This window comes from Corvus brachyrhynchos, unplaced genomic scaffold, assembly GCF_000691975.1.
Source record: "Corvus brachyrhynchos isolate BGI_N302 unplaced genomic scaffold, ASM69197v1 scaffold187, whole genome shotgun sequence".
Classification (NCBI taxonomy): Eukaryota; Metazoa; Chordata; class Aves; order Passeriformes; family Corvidae; genus Corvus; species Corvus brachyrhynchos.
In genome coordinates, this window is record NW_008239050.1 from 243,686 (window position 1) to 268,073 (window position 24,388).

Below are 24,388 nucleotides of genomic sequence, written 5' to 3' on the forward strand. Positions count from 1 at the left end.
CCTGGTGGGTGTCAAGGGCAGCTCCCAGCCTTCTTCCACCCAATGCAAAGGAAGACACCAGGTCCCTCCTGGCCATGGAAGCAGATCAGACAATAGTGGAAAGAGAAGGTTTATTTCCCTTCTGAAACTACTGCAGTCAGGTGCAGGGCTGTCTGACATGGACCCTAAATGTCCCTGACCCTGGTAATTAGCTATTCTTTTGATCCCCTTTCTTCCCTCTTTTCCCATCTCCTTTTTTCCCTCCTTTACCAGTCTCATTCCTTCTCAAACAAACCAACCACCTCTCTTGGTTACTTTTCTTCATGATCCGAGTTTGCTACATCCCTACCCAAATTTTGTATTTCTGACACCATTTCAGGTAGATAGTGTCAGATTTGTATAAAATCACCTTGGGACTGTCATCCCTTGAAAGCTCATGTTTCCCAAAAGGTTCCCAATATAGTCTTTCAGTTAATTGTAAAAATGGCCAGACCTCTCAGAATTTCCCCATAACCATCTGTGAAATCCAGCCATCCCTATGGCACATTTAATTAGTTTTTGTTACTTTCTCATGTAATTACTGTGAAGGTGACAGAGTGTCTGCACAGGTCAGGTTGTGGAGTCTCCATGCCTGGAGATAATCCAAAGCCATCTGGACGTGATGTTGGGCAAATGGCTCAAGGTGGCCCTGCTGGAACAGGGCAGGTTGGACCAGAGGACGCCTGGGGGTCCTTTCCAAGCTGAACTGGTGATTGTTGAACCTGTCAACATCAGAACATGCCTTATCCCCTTCTCACAGAGTGTGTCCAAGTGCTGCCAATTGTGTGGGCTCGGGGATTCTTTGTCACCTTCCATCAAAGATACCTTCTGGCGCTGGTATTGCAAGGCTGGGTGCTTGTACCAGTTGCATGCTAGGTTTTCCATTTTCTAAAAGCAACACAAAGCAACTACTGAATATTATTTTAATGAATAAATACAAATCATGACTTAGAAATCTGTAATGCTCCCCATATACATTTCATGGATAAAATACAGTCACTGTAATGTATGAATAATCAGTAACAGTAATTAGATTATACAAATGCCTAGAGTTCCTGAGTTTCTTTTGCTTTTGGAGGTTCAATGTTTACTGGCCAAATTATACTCACCCTTTAAGTTCTGAAATATGTTTAAATAAGCCGTGAAATATTTTGATCTCTGAACCTTTCTTGCTAGTGCAAATGACCTGATTGATACAAGAACTAAAGAGCAGGTAGATTTTTCCTAAGAGGTGTTTACAGGTGAAATATATTTTCATATAATCTCTCCAATTCTCTATTTCTCCAAACCTTCATTATCCAAATCTGTGCAAAAAGGTACAAGAGACTATTGGATTGAAACCAACTCAGCTCGAGAACACAGGTTGCAGCAGACATGAGTGATTGCTCAGTTTAGAAAGCAATCACAAGGCAGGTTCAAAGGAACATGCTACCTGCTCTTTTGTCACTTAGGAAAGGGTACACACCTGTAAAAAAAAAAAATGAAATTTCAGAAAACCCTCTAATCCTTAAGTGATTTGATGGAAAGTGTAATTACTATTTGACATAACTCTCTTCAGACAAGAAATTAGGAAAAATCTCTAACATCCACTGTTACTGATTTTTTATCTTAGTTTAATTATTTAAAAAGCTGCTATTAATATAAATATTATACATAAATATGTGGCTGACTTTAGAATTCAAAGTTAAAATATCTTCCTGTACACATAAAAGGTCACACCTTTGCAAGCCAACCTTTGCCGTTAGACACAATATTATCACATTTTACTTTTCACTTAAACACCCCTTTTTTCTCTGTTTTATCTGCTTTACTATGAGCAGCTGAGTTACATTGTTTGGATATGCCTGAACCCCCACTCAGGGATAAGCAGGAACTGCATTTCTCAGTGAATTAAACCTGTTCTTCATTTCATTACTATTTTATGACACTGCAGGCCATTGCCAGCAGATTAATTAAGTGCTACTTGTAAAGTCTGTGACTTTAATTTTTTCTCCTAATTAAATGCTACTTGTAAAGTCTGTGACTTTAATTTTTTCTCCTAAAAGGTAAGTATGGAGTCACTATAATCAGGTGCTTCTTGAATGCCAGATGTTAGATACTTTCTTGGGGTTATTGATGTCTTTCTGACCCATTCTCAATGGCAATGCATAAGTCTATCTTGAGAAGAAAAAGGCTTCTTTTTTCAGTGTAGATAGGTTCTGTAAAGAAGGTTTTCAGCCTTATGGAGAATACCAGAGTAAGACTTAATTTAAGTTCTTGAGCTGTAGTTTGTCCTTCCCTGTGCAGTCACCTTTGTACAATGCTGGGCATTGCCCCTGCTGAAGAGTCACCTTCGCCACTTGGCTTTTGACTGAGAGTCTCTCTCAGTTTATCCTGCTTGTGAGCCATTTCTGATGCACTGGGAACATTCCCAGCATATGCCATGGCTGAGATAGCACCCTTGAGCAGGCCTCTGGTTAACATTCAGAAGAGGAAATGCAGAAGCACTGCAGGATTTGGTCACCAGCTGGGCTGATTGTATTTCTCAGCTGTCAAAGGACTTCAGAGCCACAGGATGCTCTGGTTTCTCTTCCAATTTGTCAGTTTTTTGGTTTTTTCCTGTTTGTCTTATATTTAGTCTTCATAGTATGAAGGTGGCAAGTGAAGGGCACTCTTACGTTTGTTCCCTGTGTATATGAGAGACTGGGATTTCTTCTTTCTGGCACTTGCAAAAGAAGCGTTGTCATCCTCTGTCAGGGAGAGGTAGGAAGCAATGCTTTCTCTCAGGCCATAGCTGAGACAAGAGTCATCCATTGCTGCCAGGGTGCTTTTGGCATCTTCAGTCACCTCCAGCCTTTAAAATAACAAAATTTCGTTACCATTGGACTGAACCTCTTGGGATAATAGTAACAGTTGTTAAACGTAATAACGTTATTTTTGTTGTATAAAAACATTCCTGCCTCATAAATCACTGAGCATTTCTGTCACTTAGCATTTCTCAAAAAACAGTACAACAGTTGTATCTAAATATTTTTTGGCACTTGGAAAGGAAGTATCATCTATATTCTCTTCTTAATCTGTAGGAAAAATTACCTCAATACTGCACAAAATTTTCTTGCCTTCGTAAGCACATGAATGTTTTGTAAAGGAAGAGTAGTAGAGGGAAATATACACTTCAAAAGTAAAAGGTGCTTTTGTTTCTGAGGGTGGTTGTTTCCCCAGCTTCTGAAACCTGACCTACTTTCTCTTGTGGCAGTTGTGATATTAGAAAACTCATTAATTGGGCTGTGTGTTAAGAGAGACACAACAGGAAAGGTTTATTCTGGGATGATGTGTTCATTGCACCTGTGCTGCTTCCTGGTGTGTGAACAAGGGAGAGCCACTTCTGCCTGCCAGGGCCTGCCTGTGAGCCACTGCACATCGGTGGGGATGGGTCAGCAGTGGTGGATGGTGGATGTCAGTGGGCTTTGTGACCTGGCTCTCACACCTGCCCCTTGGTGAAAGGACTCAGGAGTCCCAAAGGGAATGAATGCATGGATAGCTGGATAGGAGAAATGACTGAATGCTAACTGCACTTTCTTTAAAAGTTAAACCTAGATTATCAGTTAGAGAGTTGGGCATTCGGTTTTCATGGGTTAGCTTGATGTCAGAAGATTGTCCAAGCTTTAAAACTGCTTTCAGGAGAAGGAAATAAATAGCTATGTCTTCTGTGTTGCAAGTACAAGTATATACAAGGCTGGGAAACACCCCTGTTGTTTCTGGCAGCCTGTGTTGTATGTGGTACCTGTGAATGTTTCTCCAGTTGAAATTTTTATTCCGCATCACCACAGGAGGAACTGGATTTGTCACAGTGTTGTTGTTAGTGCACTGGGTAAGACAAGGTGTTGTAAGGACACAGCAGAGACCATCAGCAACTTCTGAACAGGGAAATGAATACACAGACAGTTAATACTTGCATGCTCAAATAAACAGTTTCAGACTCAGCAGTAGCAGTCAAAAGATTGTCTGTTCTCAGCAAGGACACAGTAACACAGGCTTAATTTTTTCCTTTCCTCATATGCTTGCTTTTTAGTTTCTTGTTGAGGATATTTCATGCAGTACAAGTGAGCAACTGAGATACAGAAAGACAAAGTGACTTGCTCAAAGACTAGAAGGAAGTTTGTGATGGAGCAGAAACTTAAACCCAGTTTTTCTGAGCCCTCAGTGAGTTCTGCTTTTGCCTCTTACTGTCTCAGCCACGAGTGCAAGAAAGATCAGATTGGATTGTGTGTGCACCTATTCTTCTGTAGAACATGACTGTGGAATGAATTGAGGTTCACGTGTTACTTTCATCAATGTTTCTGCTCTCTACACTCTTTTTGCTCCACTAGGAACATCACAGATTTTCTTCTAGCCAAGAAGAGAACATCATGGCTGAGTGCTGGTGTTCTACATCTCTGAGCCTTATTTTGGGGTGAGATTCTGTATCATCTCATGGTAGGGGAAGGAGGAGAGCTAAATCTAACTAGGTCTCCTCTTACACCTATAACTCAAGTAAAAATGTTAATGGTTACAAGTTTTGGGTTCTGCCCCACTGCCGATTTTAGGCTTCGACTGTTTGCTTTTTTCTAAATGGTAAAATATGTCAACTAGTTAACATGCAAATACATATATGTATCTCCTGTCCAAATTCTTACTCCTCTCTTTAAATCATTGGACTCGAAAGTTTCATTTGCTTCTTTTGAATGTGAATATGACTTTTCTCCTCATTTTATCAGTGTACTCTTTGGCCAGCACACTTTTTGTTTTACCTATTAAATACTCAGGTGTAGTAACGTCACACTTTTAAAATTACACAGCACCCATTGCTTGTTAAAGAACAGAACCTATTGTTCTCTTGTAACTTTTTAGGCAATTCATTTTTTGCAATTTCCTTCCTCATTTTGGAATGTTCTCATTATGATGCATGGTAACTGCAGCCACTTAATTGTGTCGTTTGTCAAGTTACCTCTCTGACACAGGTTAAATTGCCATAAATCTGGAAAACTGTCATCGAAAAAGGTGTCATCCACTGGACTGATATTAGTAACAGTGACAGCTGAGTCTACAATTGAGCTAAGAGCATGAACCCCTTGATGTAAGTTTTGCTGATAAATTCCAGCCATATGCTACTTCTAAGAAGCTTAAAACATTTCTGAAAATTTTCTGCTGAAGATAAGGTTGTGTGCTCTAGTGGTTCTTAAGAGAAATGTGCATAGAGAACCTGGTGTTGCATGCCCTGGTGCTATCTGCCTGTCTGTATGGCAAATAAGTGAACGGCAAACATGTTCATGTTGGCAAATAGAGTCTGGAACCCAGAATTATGGGTACATGGCATCTGTACAGCTGAACATTTTTATATGCTTACACTTTGACTTTAGCTGTGCTCTGAGAGGGGCTGGGCGTCCCTGACCTGTGCTGACCTCCAAACTGCATTTGGAAGTTCTCTAGGGAAGTGCCAGACCCTGGTGTTTGGCCCAAATAGTGTTATTGGCATGGCCATATAATATCCTGTACCAATACGGGTAGAGTCTATTTGGCTTTATTTAGCTGAGTTCTTGTATTGATTTCAGTTATTCTGTTAAGGGCAGCATATTTTTACTTAGGATGAAAAATAAAGTTAAAGGTATATACCAAAACTTTTTTCATTGCTTGTTCTGTGGCAGTATTTGCAAGTCTTGGACATAGACAAAACTTCTTGTTCTGGACCTTTGATAGATAGTTTTACAGTTGCCAGTGGAAAATATGTTTTTTCTGCACTTGTTTTTACCTGAGTAGTGGTTGACAAGGTCTTCAAGGCACTGGAAGGTTTGCCGTGGAGAGATGTAATACCAGTTATTCGGAAGGCGGAAGATCCTGTAATGTTTCACTTGCCTGTGCCTCACTGACAAGGAATATAACCCTGGAGAGAGAGAACTAATTACACCAAAGTAGGGCTGCAATTCTGGTTGGGGATCTGTAGCAGAATAGAGTATCTGTAAGATGTGGTGCCATTACCCAAAACATCTCAGAAAGAGCTGAAAAAACCTGAGTGGCCATCCTAATTCATACTTATATAGTATACTTTATGTATATAGATAAGTATAATAAAGGGTATAACATGGCCTGAGATTTTGGGTGAATTTAAATTTCTGGTGTGCTTTTCCTTTATTTTTGCTGGTATGGGACCTTTTGAAATGGCATAAAGGAAATAGGCCTTTACAGAAGTTGTTTGCCTTCCACTGAATACGGAGCTCGGACTCACAGGCTGGTATTCTGATTTAGTCATCTTCGAATAATGTGGTAGCTGAGACCTGCTAATGCAGATCTGCCAGGAAATGGCCACTTGGATTTTTCTGTTTCTTTGTTTAGAACAGTTTTGCAGCATTTATTGGCAAGGACTGAATGCTAATCTTAAATTTCTTTGAATTTAGTATAGATATTAAGAAACTATTGGCCTCTGGTATGCAAGACATCAGAATAGATGATGTATTATTCCCTTTCATCTGTAGTATTATGGTATTAGGGTGTGTTCTGGTGCTTCAGAAAAGGAAGACAGCACATTGTGCATGGGAGATTTGTTCAGCCTGGAGAAGAGGAGACTAAGGGGAGACTTCATAGATGTATTCATGAGGGGGAAGTGGAGGGGCAGGCACTGATCTCTTGTCTCTGGTGACCCGTGGCAGGACCCGAGAATGGCCGGGAGTAGTGTCATGGGAGGTTTAGGTTGGATATCAGGAAAAGGTTCTTCACCCAGAGGGTAGTTGGGCACTGGAACAGGCTCCCCAGGGAGGTGGTCACAGCACCAAGCCAGACAGAGTTCAAGAAGTGTTTGGACAATGCTCTCAGGCAGAGGGTGGAATCCTTGGGGTGGTCCAGGGCCAGGAGTTGGACTTAGTGATCCCTGTGGGTCCCTTACAACTCAGGATATTCTAAGATTCTGTTTCTATGTCCCCATTGAAGAAAACGAAAGTATAACATTGGTACAGTATAATTCCCATGTAGCAAAAGAAAGAAAATAAAATTGAAGGCCTGTCATTTTTTAAAAGTAAATAAAAGACCCTCCCTGTTTTTATAGGAAACACACTTATCAGCCACCCCCGCTACTAGGTAGGTGTTTTCCAGCTTCTTGAATCAATCTTTTGTGGACCAAGGCAAAGCTGTGACTTTTCCTCCATTGAAAATCCCACTGCCTCATGAGGTTTGCATGCGACCAAAGTAAATAATAGTGTTTAAACAACTGTGTCTTGTTTGTGCTGATGCCTGTGGAACTTTCCATGGCCATCAATAACCCTGTTTCTAGTAGGTGACTGGTGAAGGCTGGCACACTGTACTGGGTGCCTTCACCTTCCCATTATATACGCTTTCTGGCTTTGGACTGAGCCATATGAAAACTGTTAATGCCTGAGGTCAAGAGGGAAAGAAATCTGTATTGTCTCACCTTTCCTAGTTTCACTCTCTCTGATCATGAAGGATCCAACCTTGGTGTTGGGTAGCTGTAGAAGTTCCTCTGCTTTTTCTCTTCCCAGCCCTTCAAATAACCAGCTGTGAAGCAGGAAAAAACAAATTCTGAAATTTGGACACCAGTGAAACAGAGACCAGCATGTGGCTGTGGAAGTGCTACATTAGCCAGGAAAAGTGACTGCAAAAATAACATTGTGGCTTTCTATAGTTATTCTCTCAACTATGTTCAGGCATATTTCTCCAGTTTATGGAGAAAACTGCTGGTTTTGAGTTCCATTAACCTTTGTGAGGTTAAGAGAAGAGTCATAAGGTTTGGACTTGTTAGGGAAAACAAAACTTTCTGAGCTGCTTTGATCTGAGTTGCTGGGGGCAGATCCATGTGGTATATTGACGACATCTGTGGCATTAGTTAAATCTCTCTTTTTCATTTAAACCACTTTTGTTAACCCCAAATTGTATCATGAATAAACCCCAAATAAGTCTCAATTATTTTGCTTCATCTAGGGAACAGTCCAACCATTTAAGTTAATGGGCTTTGTGGATAAGGGAAAGTGGAATTAGTCCTACAAATTTTCACCATAGCTTGGTGCACTGCTGTGTTTTGCCACAGCCAGTGTCTGACCATGCAACTGGGCTTGCTCAGCTGGTCTACAGCTACTGGCATTTTATTTTAAAGTTGTTCTGATGTCTTTGACCCAGTCTGCTGTCACTGAAGCTTCAGGAAGTAGCTTCCATTCCCTCACATCTCTGCCCTGCCTTTGGGAAAGCATCTCTTTTTCAGGAGGATGTAAAAGCATGTTAAAATTTAAGCACTTGCATAGTTCACAGTGACATTCACAGTTCATATCCTTAAAATTAAACAGGTATTAAAACATTTGCCAGAAAACTTTTAAGTGTGTGCTTTAATGTTTTTTTTTCCCTGAGTGGTGTCTATGGCAACAAGAAATGTCTGAAATTTCCTTAGTTCTTCCAGTGAGAAAGTTTACATTCTTGAATGACTTATTAGTGTTTCTATTTGTTCATTTTGGCCTGTTTTTCATGAACAAACCTAGCTTAAATTTTACTGCTTGTAAACATTAAAAACCCATTCTAAATAGGCTCTCTTCATCAATGCCTTAGAGATCAGTCCATGCAACAGAAGTATATTAAATATCTTATATGCCATTTGAGGTGGTTTTGGCTCTTTCCAGCTTTTAAAAGAAGGATTTTCCTTTCCATTAATCTAAATTTATATGTGGATTTGATGTTCTCAGTTTTCAAAAGAGCTATTTTAGACTGTCAATAAATAAAATTTCTGTCTGTCAAGTCACTATTGTCATTGTTTGGATTACAACTCTGAGTAATCAGAGGAGAATATGTAAAAATGTGGTGTTGAAAGGCTGTGGGAAATGCATTTACTTACCCATGATAAACCTTTGCTACATATTTTCCTGGAATATAGTTTTCTCGACCCGTTGTAAGGGAATGGACTCTCCACCAGCCTCCTTCACTGTGTGAAAACATGAGAAGGGTATTTTCAGATGTATTTTCAGAGTTTGTCATCATTTTGGAAATTAGAGAAGACATTCAGTTTAGCCTGCAGTCTTCTGTGTGTGCTCCTGAAACTGTGTATTCAGAAAGGAACCCAGTTTGGTTTCATTTAGAGTAGTTCCATTTCTAAACCTACTTGAGAATAAATTTGGACACAAAAATAAGCTACATTTGTTCCATTTAAATTACGTAAGTAATAAAATATTTTTCTGTAGTTGAAAGAAGAACTCAGTGGTTAAACCATGCTGTGCTCTGCCTTCCCACAGCTAGACTTGTACTGGTGTCCAAGATACTCGGTTTACAGCTGAGTGTGTTGTGTCTGGACAGCCATGTGAAACCAGGGTAGAGGTTCCTGGGAAATGGAGCCTGTCTGCTTGGGAACAGGCTTTCAGTCCAACAGAACCTCGTTCGTGGTTTACTCTTTTCCTTGTCTTCCATGAGTTGCAGACCAGACTCCAATAAAAAAAGACCTTGTAGCTGAAGCTGCAGACATATGTATTTTCTCTAGTATATCTAGAGAATATAATATAGTATATTGCTGTGGTTCTGAATGCTGCCTTTGGCTCTTGAATCCCTTCAGAAATACAGGGTACCAAGAATTTTCACAGGGATGTGTAGAGCTTTAGTCATAGTGCAAGGATGCTGATGACTGATGGCTTCTCTCCACCTTCCCTTTAAGAGTTTGAGTCCAAATAATAGTGTCTTGTATTTGAATGCTGGTTTTGTGGATGTTCATATAAATGCTCCCAGAATAATGTCCATACTGCAGACTGCAGAGTCTCAGTGTGTGTCAAAACAGCTGAGTTGAAATCACTCAGGTTAGATGTCATGAGTTATAACTGCTGAAACCATCGTCCAGAATGTCTGTGCTGAGGGAAAAAGGGAAGCATCTACTGGTTGGAGCTGGAAATTTCAGGATACCTCAAAAGTTTTGGGTTTGGTTTTCCACCTAAAGTGAATTTATCTATAAGAGCTTTAGGTTATTTTGGTCTTTTTTACCCCCAGGACTCTCCTTGACAGAACCAGAATTGCAATAGGAAAAAACTGGAGAGACTCATCATCTCTCTCCCTCCAAACTTTATTACTAAACCTGAAAGATCCCTATGATGATTAAAAATCCCAAAGCATCACATCTCTCCTGGGGCGGGAACTACAGAAATTATGTAGATTGGGGCGAATCTTGGAGGACATTTGGTTTGACTACTGGCAACCAAATGCCGTTGTTCATCTGGTAATGAAAGCTGCCTGACCAGTGTGGGGACTGAGAAGCTGTGCCAGTGGTGCTTATCTAATTCTGCCAACCCAGAGCAGTCACAAATGTCTCCTCACAGTGTGAGGAGTTGCATTTCCTGTGGAGTTTCCATATGTCCTGTTCCTGGCAGGGCTGGTGGGGCTGATTACCACTACACATCATTACTTTGGTAGAAGGCTGAAAAGCTGCTGTTGTAGGATCAGTAGGTGCTGCCTGCTTATGCTGACTCTTCTGTGGTGACTCCTCATCACCTGTGCTCTGGTCATGCCATGCTACTCTTCTTTTTTACTGTATTTTACTTTAAATGATTTGGGAAAAAGAATTACAGCTTATGAACAGGAAGAGGCTGTAGGCAAACAATTCTTACTGGCATCAGCATGTGCCCCAGTAGGGGAGAACAGGTCCTTCATTAGGACAGTGGTTTGCACAGAGCTTTGGACTGTCATGTCTTCTGTGAACAAGCTCATGATTCAAAACAGGAAGAGGAAAGTTCCCATCAAGGCTTTCTTTGGCTCTTATTTATCCATCAGGAGAAGTCCTTGATCACTGCACAACAAACACATCAAAAACTTCTGCTGCAAGAGCCTGCTCTTCTGGAAGTTGTTCCTGCAGTAGATTGTACTTTGCAGCATGTGTATGCACATGATGTGCCACACATATAATTCCCATTGATATGGGCAAAGGCAGTCATGTGGTGATGTGAGGGCCTGTAGCTGATGAAAGCTGAGAGTGAGGCTTTAAGCCGGAATTTCCAAGTTAAAGCAGTTGTTGTACCATGTCATGTATGTTCTGCAAACTGCAGCAAGGTTTATACCAGAAGCTACCAGAGAATAATTCCCCTGGTTTAGAGAAGCTCTCCATCAGCAGAAAATTTATCTGGTGGTATTGTCTGAGCCTTGGGACTTTTAGGTTCAGGAAGGCAGGGAAAGCACTGTGTCAGCAGAACAAAAGTGCAGCCATTCTGGGTCAGACCAAAGGTCCACATAGGCCTGTGTCTTGTGACTGACAAAGGCCACTGCAGGTCATGGTGGCCTGGAGAAGAGTCTGAGAGTTCATCAGTCATCTGTGATGATTCTCTTGAGTACCTCTCTCCTCCAGCCATTTGACTCTCTGGTTGAGAATCTTTTTAAGTAAGTTTAGAAGTCCTCTGAGGATTTCTCTACTGTTAATGTGTCTGGTCTCCCGTTGAATCCGTCTGCTCCACCAGCTGTAAAAATGAAGTCTTTCATTTCATTTTGAGCAGTGCAAATAGTGGCTGTGGGGCCAAGTAACTTCCAAGAGGTCACTGTGTGCTGATACAAGTTGTGCATAGAAGAACATCAGAGCTGCTGGTTTCCATTTTTCAGGAAGTGCTCTCATTCCTGTGTCTGGCAATATTTGTGCTATGCTTAATGTCAGTCTGAACTACTGCTCTTAAGCCTACTTCCCTCTGGGGTTCTTAAACTTTTTGAATGGAACTGGCTGAGAAATTGCTGACTTCTTTTTTTCCCCATTAAGAAAATGCAGAATCGATTAAAAAATAGAAAAAGAAGAACAAAACCACCACTTTTTTTTTAAATTTTTTGTTAGATTTGCCTTAAAGCAAGATGAAATTGTAAGACTTAATCATAATGCAGTTGTTAGATTAAAAAGGGTGAGAGAGAGAACGACAGACACACTTGACATAAAGAAATTCAGAATGATTTTTCTTTTCTATGTGATTCAACCTATTTTGGCTCTTACTCTGTTTTCCACTAGCATTTAGAGAATACTTTCTCATAATCATTTTTCAAAGCAGAATTCTGTTCTTAGTCTTATTTTAGAATAGAGTCTGAATACAACTTGAGAAACCTTAGAGAAATCTAAGGATCAACGAACAATCTGTAATCCCAAATCCTTAAGCTACATGGAAATTTACCTTATGGCTAAGCATCCTTCCTTGAAAATTCTGAACTCAGTTCATTCTGCTGAACTGCATCCAGTTTGGGCCAGGTGCAGAAAACACAGCTTTGTTTAATTGTAATAAAACCTAATTTAAAAATAAATTGATCGACTTACTCTGATAGCACACGTAGTTTTTCCCCTACATGAAATATAGGTTGGCTTATGTCTGCTGAAGGATAGTCATAGAGAACAGCAAGGAAGTCACTCTCCTGACCTGTGAAAAAAGAAAGAAAATGTCACTTAAAACAAAGGTAGAGTTCTGAAACAGAAATGGATTTTTCCTTAAGTATGATAGATTTTATGTAGTAGGTCAAATGGGAACAAAAAATCTCTGAAATGTCACCTAATTAACATAAAGAGCTAAAGATGAACCTATAAATGTATAAGAGGAATGTGAAGATACTAGAAATGAAAAAAGTCATGTGGTTAATTCTAAGCAACTAAATTTAGACCCCTTTTTCTAGTAATTACAATATTTAAAGGACATATTCAGTTTGAAAGTGAAAAATTAGTAAGTATTTATAGTATTAGGAAGTAACCCAGTCTGATTAATGCCACTGTCTCTAATTGCCTCCAGTTACAGTTTTGTTGCATTATATTTAAGAAAACGAAGATGCATGTTGAATTGTTCCATCCATTGTTTAACACCACTGATACTTTTCAAAGGTGTGAAATTAGTTTAGATCAAGGTCAATGAGAGTGTGGCCATCATTGCCCATTTCCATTACTTTTTAAAGGAGCTTGATGAACATCCACTGCACTTTGTTCTCACCCTTTTGTGGCAACTAGTGGTAGCTCAAGATGCCCTGAGCTTCAATGAAAGAAAAGAGGCACATGGGTGTTTAAGATTAAAGCATAGTATGATGGCAATTTGCAGAGCTGAGATCAGCAAAGAGATCAGCAGAGAGGATCTTTTACATCCGCAGGGATGAACTCTGGGTCTTGCAGCCCTGCGTAGGAGACGTGCTGGGTTCTCCTCGTTTTCTGCAGCTGAGAAAACGAGGCACTTTACACAAGACTGGGACTGTCAAACATAAAATGCTCCTCATCCTGCTGGAATCTGTGGTGCCCAGTAAATGCTGACAGCTGGGAGATACAGAAATGTGTCATGCTGGGTGTTTTGAGCTCTTTGGCAGAAGTCCTGGCAAGAGGGGTTGTGCGATACACCTCCTGCGTTTCTCCTGGAAGCAGTTCCTTCCCTCTGCACATTGCTCTACCCTCCACCAGCTCAAAGGGAGACAAAGCTTCCCTCTGCCTCCACCAGGATCAGTGCCCTGATCCTTTGGAACATCATCTAGCAGTACATTTGCAGGGGTGGTGTGATCTCCATACTTCCCTCTCTGTGCAGCCCAACATGTGAAAAAATGGGTGTGAATTCAGGGTAGGAGAGATAGAAATTAGAGAGATAGACATATCTCTCTGTAGATAACTGTATCTTGTTATTTTTTTCTCATTTAATATAGATTGCTTGCCAACTTCTCTTTAAGAAAAACAGCTTTCTAGGGAAACCTAGGCGCAACATCCTGAACGAATGCTGAAACTGGCTCTGTGTTTTCAGCCTATGTGTCTCAGGGCCTTAGAAACAACTCACAGTGAAAACAATAAAAGGCTGAAGGAATGCAGAAAAGAATCATAACAGGTCGCCCAGAGACACTGTGGATGCACCATCCCTGGAAGTGTTCAAGGTCAGGTTGGATGGGGCCTGAACAACTTGATCTAGTGGATGGCATCCCTGCCCTTGGCAGTGAGAATGGAATTAGATGATCTTCAAGATCCCTTCCAACCCAAACCATTCTATGATTATTTTGAGAGTGTGTTTAGTATTAGTATTGTCATGGTTTTCTTAGTTGCTCAGTGTCACCAAATTATACAGGACTAGTCCAGTACAGCCAATCACTGTGATTTGTCTAATACAACTTACTATACACTTAGTTCAACCCTGCTGAAAAAATTCTGTGTTAAGCCTTTGATGGCTTCCTTGTTCTGCACAGAAAATCTAGTGGCACCTCCTGTCTATGAAACTAATTAGTACCTCAGGCTAACAAGACATAAACATTGACTCTGAGTCTTTTTTGAAAAAGCAAAATCATTACCCAGGGCTACTACAAGAAATAGAAGCCAGAAGGTGCATTTTAAAAATAGCAAAAGGAGGATAAAGTGCCATCACTTAATTTCTCATTGCAGGTTGTAATACAACGTGTAACACTACATGGAATATAACTTTTTTTAGCTTAAGGACAATGTCTTTAGCAATGCTTTTTAAATTTATGCTGTTTATTTATAAATATTCTGCTTCCATAAGCAAAGAGTAGAAGACAAGTGCTTTTCTGCTCTCATTCCTTGCTTACTGGTTATTTGCATTTCATTACACACTGTGGGGTACATGACTTTTTTTCTACTCTAGCAAGACCTGTGTTACTTTGCTTACACTTTCATATTTATATTAATTTTTGTTTCAATTTTGCATGCCAATTTGTAGTTCTGAAAAGGAAGGAATTTGTCAGAGTTCTATCTTCCACATGCATGCAAATGTTACCTCTTAAACTGCATACAGTTATATAAAAGTATATATGAAAGGAAAGGAGAGAACCCCCTCCTTCTTCACTTCATTTTGATTGGTATTTAAGTCAAACCTCACTGGGTTTTTTGGCCATGCAAAATACCCCATCACACCCTACAACATTTCACAGAACCTGTACTAGTGCCTTACAAACACAAAAGCCTGGAAACAGGAACTAAACAAATTACTCTCTTTCTCCACACCTAATTTTCACAGTGATCTAACACATTTGATCTCATGAGCTCCCCACACTTTCAAGATGTAACAGTAAAAAAGATTTGCCTGAGTTTATCTAACACAAGCTCTCCTCCGCAGTGCAAATGTAGGTTACGTCTGAAATGGAACAACTCAAAAGTTAGAGTGGAAAGAGCGAAGCACAATCATTTCCACTGAATCAGGTGTTAATTCTGGGTGGTTTTTTTAGGAGTAGGAAATGAATGTGAAATACATGCTAATTCTAGATGTCTTCACACCTGCATGTCTTGCAAAGTGTGAGACTGAATATTGTATCCTTCAACTTATTCATTGGGAATGGACTGTGAAGCATTATTAGAGAGTAAGAAGAGCATAGGCAGAGCATCCAGATCCAGCTCATTGCCCTCAAAAATCTGATGTGCACTGATGTGGTCCACGTTCAGAGTGGGAATGAGCTGTTTGGAGTTCAGCTCCATGCATCATCCAGCTTTACTGTCCAGCAGAAATATTATGATTTATGGCATGGTGTGCACCAGACGGGGTGAAGGAGGGCACTCGTGCATCTAGGAGTCTGTTTGTGCAGCACCACAAGGTGTGGCTGCAGAGTCACACTTTGGTACCCAAGCTAGATCTAAACCAGCCAGCTTGGGAGCTGAGAGTTATGCAGATACAGCCCAAAAGGATTAACCCTTCATTCAGGGTCCCAAAGGAGGACAGAGAGGGGCTCACAATCCTTGATGACCCCTTGCTGCTCTGTCTACTCTGTCATCAGTCCCTGGGTTGTGCCAGGGATGCCTGTACAGTGTGCTGGCAGATGGGGTGCAATCATCTTTGGGGTCCAAATGCCTCCTTGGGAAATGCAGCTTATACACTTCTCCCTTCCTCAGGACCAAGACTGGCACACTGGTGGTGAGGAAAGCACAAGCTTTTGCTTTCAGTGCAGCTTTCAAGGGACTGAAACAGGACTGATGAACATTCACTCTGCAGATCAAGTCTGCAGGCTCCAGTTATCTGTTTTCTTCCCCCTTTCTGTTGGATACTCTTTCCATTCATTCTTTCCCTTCTGTTTCAGTCCTTCATTTTATTCAGTCTCACTGAAATGAGCCAGTGTCAAACCTACATCTCCTATTAACTATTTCGACTACTGAAAGTCCATGGATTGGATCCTGCACCTCAATTAAACCAAGTCTGTTCCTGGCCTGGTGGAAATCTTCTGTGTTTTGTGATGTGATTTGGAGTTTGATCTGCTCAGGAAGGCAAACAGATACAAGCTCACTGGATTAACCCCAACACACACTTAGTATGGGGTTCATTTTTAGAAATCTTTTTTCATTGGATTTGAATGACAGTACTGATGTTTGAATTCCCCACTTTCATTTGCAACATCTAAGCCATTATGAAAGATGCTGGTCTGATCCAGACTAAGACATGGATGGATTCAAAGAGGTATGTAGGCTGATCAATCTTAGAATCATAGATTATCTTGAGTTGGAAGGGACATTTACAGGCCATCTAGTCCAACCCTCTGTAATGAGAAGGGACATGTTCAACCAGATCATGTTACTCAGAGCCCCGTCCAACCTGACCTTGAAAGTTCCTACAGATGGGACATCTATCACCAGTCTGGGCAACCTGGTCTAGTGTTGCATCATCGTCACTGTAAAAAATTTCTTATAAGTCTTATAGACTTATATCTAGTCTAAATCTACCCTATCTTAGTTTAAAACTATTATCCTTTGTTGTATCACAACAAACCCTGCTAAAAAGTCCATCCCAATCTTTTTTATAAGCCCCCTTTAGGTACTGAGGACTGCAATAAGGTCTTCCTGGAGCCTTCTCTTCTCCAGGCTGAACAACCCTAACTCTCCCAACTTTTCCTCATAGGAGAGGTGTTCCATCACTCTGATCATTTTTGTGGCAAAGCCCCTGCCTTTGGATGAGTAAACATAGGTATCTGGTGCAATTTCAGCTGTAAGAGTATCTGAGATTTCCCTATGCCCTTGGCAGGTGCCACTGCAGCTACAGGAGACTTGTTCTCTCCCCCCGTGGTAGCAGGAGGTCAGGCAGGATTAACACCACACCTTTCTAGATGTGCTAGATGTGTAGGAGAGTTCAAGTAGATTGAAACCTGAATTCCTAAATGGATATTTTCCCCTTTTAATCACTGTGCTATCAGTGTTTACTGAGTTGTCTTTTAGGGGTATGTTCTATTTCCATCACAGAAAGGGTTGCAGTTGTTTTCAGCCCTGCTAAATTCTGACTTTTAGCATGTGCAGGATCAGTACAAACTTGGTCACAGCCATGGCATGCTCATCAGTGAGGTCCTGCTCTGAGTGAGTGCATGTCTCTGTTTTGGTGTTTATACGTGGTGTTTGTGTCAGCAGTTGTTGGGAATAGCAGCATAAGGCACTCTTCTTCACGGAAAAAAAATTTAGTAATATGCTGAGCAGTATTTGGTTTCTGCTATATCAGGACCTCTAGGGCTGCAAGGCTGCCCATCTCAGCTAGTTCCTTACCATACTAAGAGCAGGGCTGGGTTTCCTTGCAGCAACAATGAAACCAGACTGATTCCATATCCTTATTATTATGAGCAATCCGATCAGAAAATCTTTCATGGAAAAACCCAGAAATTTAGATTAATGCCTTCCCCATTCAAAAAAAAGACAACTAAAAAACCCCACCACAAACCTAAAGGAAAAACCCAAAATTGTTTTCTCTTCTTCACCTTTGGGGAGTGATTTATTGCAGCTCTTGTGCCAGCTGGCTGTATTAGTGCACCATGAGGGCTGAGGCTGTACTGACTCTCCACCCACTCACTCCCAGTTTGTAGCAGCAGATCACCAAATCCCTCTGTCTTTCCCTCTCTGATGGATGACCTCTACCAGGCTAGAGAGGTGGCAGGGAGGGATTTGCAACCTGATTTATTCACATGTGGATCCAGAGGGCAGATGTGCTATATTCTGTTTTGGCAGCTTGCCCTATGAAACTTGTATTCCTCTATGGCCTTTATGGATAAACCTGGTGACAGGTTGGCTGTGTGCTACTTTTAATGCAATTGTCTGACAGTGGATGGAAATGAGGTTCAATGGAAGCATAACATCATTAAAATTTTTAACCTTAAATGAAGGAACCCCAAATTTCAAGAATAAATTTATATAAAATATCACATGCAATTATGTCAAAACACAGCATTCCTTGTTTCTGAAATAGCTTTTCAGTGCTTTCTGATTTGGAAGGAACATCTTTCAAGGAGCACCAGCAAATAATACGTTTAACATTTGGGGTTTTTAATTAAAGTGCTTCTTGGAAAATGAGCTAGAATGTAGCTAAATATAAGCTCTGTCTGGTGGATGCCCTCCTTCTCCCAGGGCAGCCACGCACTTGCCTGCTCTTGTCAGGCGGGTGAAGACAGACACATGGCTGAGTCTATCATGTAGCGTGAACATCTTTTTCTCCCAAAAGGAATGAAATGAGTGCTTACCCGGTTGGCTTGGCACGTTTGTTTCCTCAGAGGCTCTTGGAATTTTCACAGCATTTCCCATTGTGCTCGCTAATTCTGTCAAAGTTCTTCGGAACTAAATCAAAGCAGACATTGAAATTTAACATCACAATAACACCTGCTGTGCCAACAGATGAGAAATGACCTCGTTTGGGCGTCTCCAATTTCGCACAGTTTTGCTTTTGAGAGCTCTTGTGTCAAATTCATGCGAGGGTTTTACATACTCACTAAACTCTCACCACTCTGGTGCTTTTATCAGGGGAATAGCAGAAAACCACAGCTAGCTCAGAAGAACATGATGTAGTAAAAGTTTCCATTACCAGTATCTCAGCACAATAGGAAGTAACAGCAGAGCTGTGCCCATATGGGCATCTCATATACAAAACGTATTTTCAGCATTTGGGGTTCTGAGGCTACAAAGGATCTAATTAGACTGATGTCCCTGGTTTTCAGCACTGTGTGTATATTATGTTGGTTTACTACTGAACACAAAGAACATAGCTTGGTGGGTTTGGGCTTTTTTTCTGATGCAGTTGTGCCCTCAGCAAATGTGGGCTTTTTTAAAGTAACACCTTGCCTAAAAAAATGTTTGCTCTCAAAACAGTCCTCCTGCATAAAGCCAGCAGTGTAAGTTCCTCAGATACTTATCTTCAAAAGTTTTGGTGATTGTACAAGAAACAGTATCAGACAATTGTGGAATTAAATACTGTGAGAGGAACAGTTGCTTCTCACAGTTTTGCTGCAGCCATCCTAATTCTCCCCGACAGAGGGCAGAGAGAAAAACATTTTGAATATGGAAGGTGTCTCATGCTACAGGATATTTTCAGAGGCAGAGGATGACAAGCTATATCTATTTAAAAACTGTACCTTAAAGCAAAATGACACCACCAGCTGATGGGCAATTATTTTTTTAAAAATATATTCTGTCCATTGCCCTGTGAAAATGTTAACATGAACTCTAGAACTCTACTCGTGTGAGTATTCTGCATCTTGTGGCCTTTTCTAGCTTAAATATTTCAAAGATGATTACTGACTTTGGTGTGCTGCTCTTCAATTCCACAGGCTAGCCTGATGGGGTCAGCTGGAGCGGTGTCCAACCTGAGAAGCAGAACTGCTGACATCAGCAAGACTTTATTGCTGATTGTCTTTTGGGATAAGATTGCTAGAATTTCAGTATGTTGATTAATACCATACATTTTTAATGTCTTACAGACAGTTTGGGAAGACATCCTACAGAATAAAATGCCATTCAAAGGAAAGAAAATTTGTCCCTTATCTAATGCAAGGAGCTCAGTGCTAGAACAGATGGTAGTGCACAGTTTGACTCCACCTCATCTGCTTTCCAAGCTTCTTAGTGCTTGTTCCCAAAGGCTCTTTGCTAGAATTCTCTATTTCACTGGCCAAATGGCGCATCACCCCATCTCTTCATGCACTCAGAACTGGCTTGTGGCACATCTGGAGGGTGCAGCTGTGCCAATGTCTTTCTGACGAGCATCTGAAACCTACTTTCACAAGAACAAAAACGTGTTTCATTGCCTGATAGAAGAAGCCTAGAAGCTGAATAAAACAGCACCCTCAAATTTAAATAAACTACTTGGGTATTTATGTTTTAAAAAAAAGGTCTCTTGATAGAAAAAAAAAAAAATCTTTCTCCATGTAAATGCACCTAAGTTTCTAAAATTGAAACTAGAATTCACTTTGTCAGGCACTGTCTGCTTGCAAGATCATAATTTCCTGATCTAATTATGATTATTTTTCTGCAAGACCCAATTTTAATTTATTGACTCATTTTCTTACTTTTATCCCATCAAAGATAAGAGGTAAACCATAGGAGGAGTAGTGCAGCCAGTACTTTGGCTACAGATGTTATAGATGTTCCTGGCTCGTCTTCAAATTAGCCAGAAAAATTTCCTGGACACAGCAATAGAGCTCAACAGGGCTGAAAAAGTCAGCCAGGATAGTGAGATAAATACCTGGACTGATAACCTCTGCTGAGCTCTGTGCTCTTGTAGATGCATTTTTGCAGTATTTTAAAAGGGAAGCTCAAATCCTGGTCAGTGTATAGAATCTAACATATAGTTACCAAAAACGTTGTGCAAGTCCAGATAGATGGCAAGAATGACAGCATAAACATCTTATGTCGATCTGTAATTTTGACACATGCAATTGATATTTAGATGAGAATTGCTTGAATTTTGTGTCCCAAAAGTCTGGGGGGGAAAAAAGAAAAAAGAGTCCTACCTCTAAGTACCACTTCATGCTGGGTTTTTTTTATTTGAAGGCTGGGGAGAATGTCATCCTACAAATGTCAGGGTTGTGACCAAGGGCCTTTTTCCTACTCCTAATTTCAGGTGTGCCCGAGTCACTTTGGAAAGTGATACGTAGTATTTATGCGCGTGGAAAGACTTCTGAAAATTTTACTTTAGGCTTTCAATCTTTCTAAAAGCACAGCACATTTCACCAAGACACCTTCATTTTCCTAGATGGTATTTAAGGATCTAAACTCTGAACATTGCTTTAAAAATACCCGAAGTGTTTTTTCAGGGTTGCTTATACATTGTTTGCAATTAAACCACTGTCTAGTCCAGAGGGATTAAATACTGGACAATAGGCAAGTTCCTACTTCATATTTTTGCAGAGCACAGCCTGGTTCACTCCTGCCATACCAGGCAGTGTTGTTCTCGAAGCACCCTGAAGTCAGTGGGACAGAGCGTGCAGCTCCGTGCTGCTGCCTTAGACGTGGAAGAATCTGACTTGTGGAAAATGCAAACGTTGTAATGTTCTTTCAGTAAGAGTGAGGAGCAGTGACGTCTTGGGCTTTGCCGTCACTAACGTGGCACTTTGCTGAGTCTTATTGCATTTTCCGTGCTCTTTTACCGTCACTACCATTGGATAGCATAAAGTTGTGAAAGGGACAGAGAGTTCAAGATGTTCTTCAGACTCACAGCAGAAGTGCTCAATAAATATTAAAAAATGGAAAGCTCTGACCCTTGCTGTTAATTCACTTAACCAAAGTGATTAAAAGGAAAATGAGGCATCAGACTAGGTTTTACTACCAAGGCCACTTGTCATTATGCACATGGGCAGAGTAAAGGTTCCAATAGTCCAGTCAAAGGTGGTGGAGTGAATGTTCTGAGATATGACTCAACCTTCAGATATCTGAAAATGGGGTGCAGATGGAAGGAACTGGAAGTTGTGTTTGAAATAGGGCAGGCAAAAGATAGTTTCTGCTTGCTTGCTGGTGATGGCATATCTGTTCTAGACTGTTTCAAAACTAAGAGTGTACAAACTGGAGTCATATTTCTGAAACAATGTTGTTTCCTTAAACCATTTACTCTGAAGTGAGTGATAGAACTTGATGGCTGAAGTATCTTGTGTTTGTGTTGATTTATTGTCAGCACAATACAAATCCATTCCATCGCTGGATGATAAATTCTTGTGTCGTTTTCTGAAATTTTGAGACTCTGGAAAACTAGGCTTACTGGAAGCTTTAAAGATCTTGTGAACCAATTTTTTTCACTGAAACCAATAGAAGAACGGTAACAGTTTTATAGGTGATAATCTTCTGAAATAGCAAATTTGCTCCAGGCACTGCATCTCATTTGACCTCATTGAATCAGAATAATTTGGGTTGGAAAGGGCCTTTAAAAGCCACCTAGTCCAACCCTCCCTCCATGGACAGGGACATTTGCAATTAGATCAGGTTGCTCAGAGTCCTGTCCAACCTGGCTTTGAATGTTTCCAAGGATGGGGCATCTAACACCTCACTGGGCAACCTGTGTTTCACCCCCTTCATTGTAAAAAATTGTTCCTTATATCTAAACTTGATGGCAGAGTTTGGTTTACAAGTAGAAGTGTCATCCTTCCATCACAGAAGCAGATAATTATGCCAGATCCAAAGAAAATAATTCACTGAGGGTGATTTGGGAAGAATTAAGGAGAAATGATAGACTCTAAATTCACTGTATCTTATGTACCTGGAGCCCTGCATGGAGTGCAGCTGCTGTTCAGCTCAGAGGAACCACTGGGCTGCTGGGAACCAAAATCTGCCTGCAGCACTTCTGCTCACTGGCCACCTCCTCAGTGAAAATTTGATTTTAACTATTAAGATCAATCACATTTGCAGTGTTGCAAGCATTGGTCCTTCCTCCTTTCCCTTTTCCACTTGTGCACATGGTGTCCAAGGAAAGGCGTCTGCTGCAGCCGTGGCTGTTTGCACACAGCTATCAGGGCTTAGGGATCTTTGCTGCCGAAAGGAAGGTGAGGAAACATCTACAGTCCCAGTCCAGCTTTGTGTCCTATTTATCAGAACTCTCAGCAGATATTAATTCTTCACCTGTCAAGACTGGAATCCCACTGACCTACATGGTGTGACCCCAAAACCTGTGGTACAATTTTCCCCTTCCGTTCCTGTGTGCAGCACATGTAGCAGTAACTTCCTCTTGCAGAATTTGTTCTCTGAGAAGACATGCTTCTGCAGCAGTTAAATAGCATGGAACATAAGAAAGCCTTCCACTTGGTGAGAACTTTCTCAAAGTTATATGTAATATGATTGAGAATTAGTAAATATGAAGAAATGAAAATAATAAGAGGAATAAAAAGGCGCGTAAGTAAAGCCCTCCTACAAGGAATAATGTAGACTAGTAAAATTAGAACATTTATCATTCCTGAGATGCTATACCCTATTTTATTTTTTTTTCCTGATATTCACATCTATACTGCCAAGGTTTCATGATTTAATTCTCAATAAGGTTCACAAGTAATGTCTGAATCTCATTTAGCTTGAATATGAAAGCACCGGCATCCTGTTATTTTTCATGTGGGGAAAGAAAAAGCAAAACAACTTAGATTTCAGAAGCGGTATATTTTTTCTTTTTGTGAATATCCCTTAATTTAACATTAATCAAAATGAACATCCTTTCAGCTTTGAGGCTCTTATACCTTTGCACTTAGAAAGAATAACATAATACTCTCATCAAAGTAATTCATAGACACATGCAAACATGAAACAACACAGAAATACCACACTATGCACACTTCTAACACTTTGAATAAAAAACCCACTAATGTGTGGACTCATATTTTCATATAGTGAAATGCACTTTGCCTCAGCATAAGGTCCTAAGCATCTATCTTACTCTGAGGTTTCTGAGTAGAAATACTCCTTGTCCTATCTTTAGTACCACTCCTTATGAAAAGGATCAAGGCAGGCTCTTCTATTTCTGCCTTCAGTGACACTTGAAATCCACGGTCTGAATACTGTCATTGTTAATGAAATAGAACACCCTTGTATATAAATAAAATTGAAACATTTGGTCTCTTACGCAGATAATCTAAAATATATCACAACAGTGATTACCTTTAAATGCTAGGCATGGCATTCCAGGTTGCAGTATTTCTGAAAAAAGCCGTAGTCATAGTACTGCTCTCATGCTGCCAGCAAGGTTTAGCTGATCAAGTCGAGGAGCAGCCGGTCGAATGAGTGTGTTGTGAAGTTCACGCTGTCATGTAGAGCAGCATTTGCCAAACAGGCCACATACTTCCTCTCTGAGAAATAAGGAAGGCTCAAAGTGTTTGCAACAGATGAGGTTCCTGTTGCAAGTCACTACTGAAGGCACTTTTTATCTATGGGCTGAGAAAAACAGGGAGGTTTTCAATGTATTGCATCAGGGCTGGTTTTAGCAGATATAAAAACTGAGGAAAATAACCCGGTTTACATTACTTATAGAAAAAGGGTTTATTTTTTTTTTCTTCTTCTTCTGAATTTATTTATCCAGTAATGCTCATTCCCCAACTGTTTTGTTTTATGCAGTTTTGCTATTTTTTTCTGACAGACAGGAAGAGGCACAAAGCATTGTTTTCACTCTTATTGAGTCTCTATAGGAATGCAGCCTTTGCATTACGCTTCACTCTGTACCCCAAAATATCTGTCTGCAAATATTTGAAGCTTAAGATCAGCAATAAAGAAATA

General features: G+C 40.5%; 2 protein-coding genes across 3 annotated transcripts in view; one reads left to right on the forward strand and one right to left on the reverse strand.

Moving 5' to 3' along the window:
* Positions 1-24,388, forward strand: part of TG (thyroglobulin) — a 148,057-nt gene that overhangs the window by 84,456 nt on the left and 39,213 nt on the right. The gene's annotated exons all lie outside the window — the stretch shown is intronic.
* Positions 928-23,982, reverse strand: SLA (Src-like-adaptor). Of its 2 annotated transcripts, XM_008637489.2 has the most exons (9): positions 23,777-23,982; positions 18,400-18,493; positions 12,278-12,377; positions 8,861-8,947; positions 7,436-7,539; positions 5,786-5,917; positions 3,782-3,914; positions 2,676-2,851; positions 928-1,483 (listed from the first exon to the last, which is right to left on the reverse strand). In XM_008637489.2, exons 2-9 carry the CDS (start codon positions 18,458-18,460, stop codon positions 1,434-1,436), a joined length of 843 nt encoding a protein of 280 aa, XP_008635711.2. In that variant the 5' UTR covers positions 18,461-18,493; positions 23,777-23,982; the 3' UTR covers positions 928-1,433. The 2 variants fall into 2 exon arrangements, with proteins under 2 accessions (XP_008635711.2, XP_017594551.1); XM_017739062.1 differs by having other exon boundaries at positions 928-2,851; positions 23,777-23,980.

Coding starts and splice junctions, on each gene's coding strand:
- SLA (XM_008637489.2), bottom strand. CDS start 18,460: ATGGGAAATGCTGTGAAAATTCCAAGAGCCTCTGAGGAAACAAACGTG. Junction 12,378..18,399: donor AAACGTGCCAAGCCAACCGG/GTAAGCACTCAT, acceptor CTTTTTTCACAG/GTCAGGAGAGTGACTTCCTT. Junction 2,852..3,781: donor AACTGGAGAAACATTCACAG/GTACCACATACA, acceptor GTTATTTTAAAG/GCTGGAGGTGACTGAAGATG.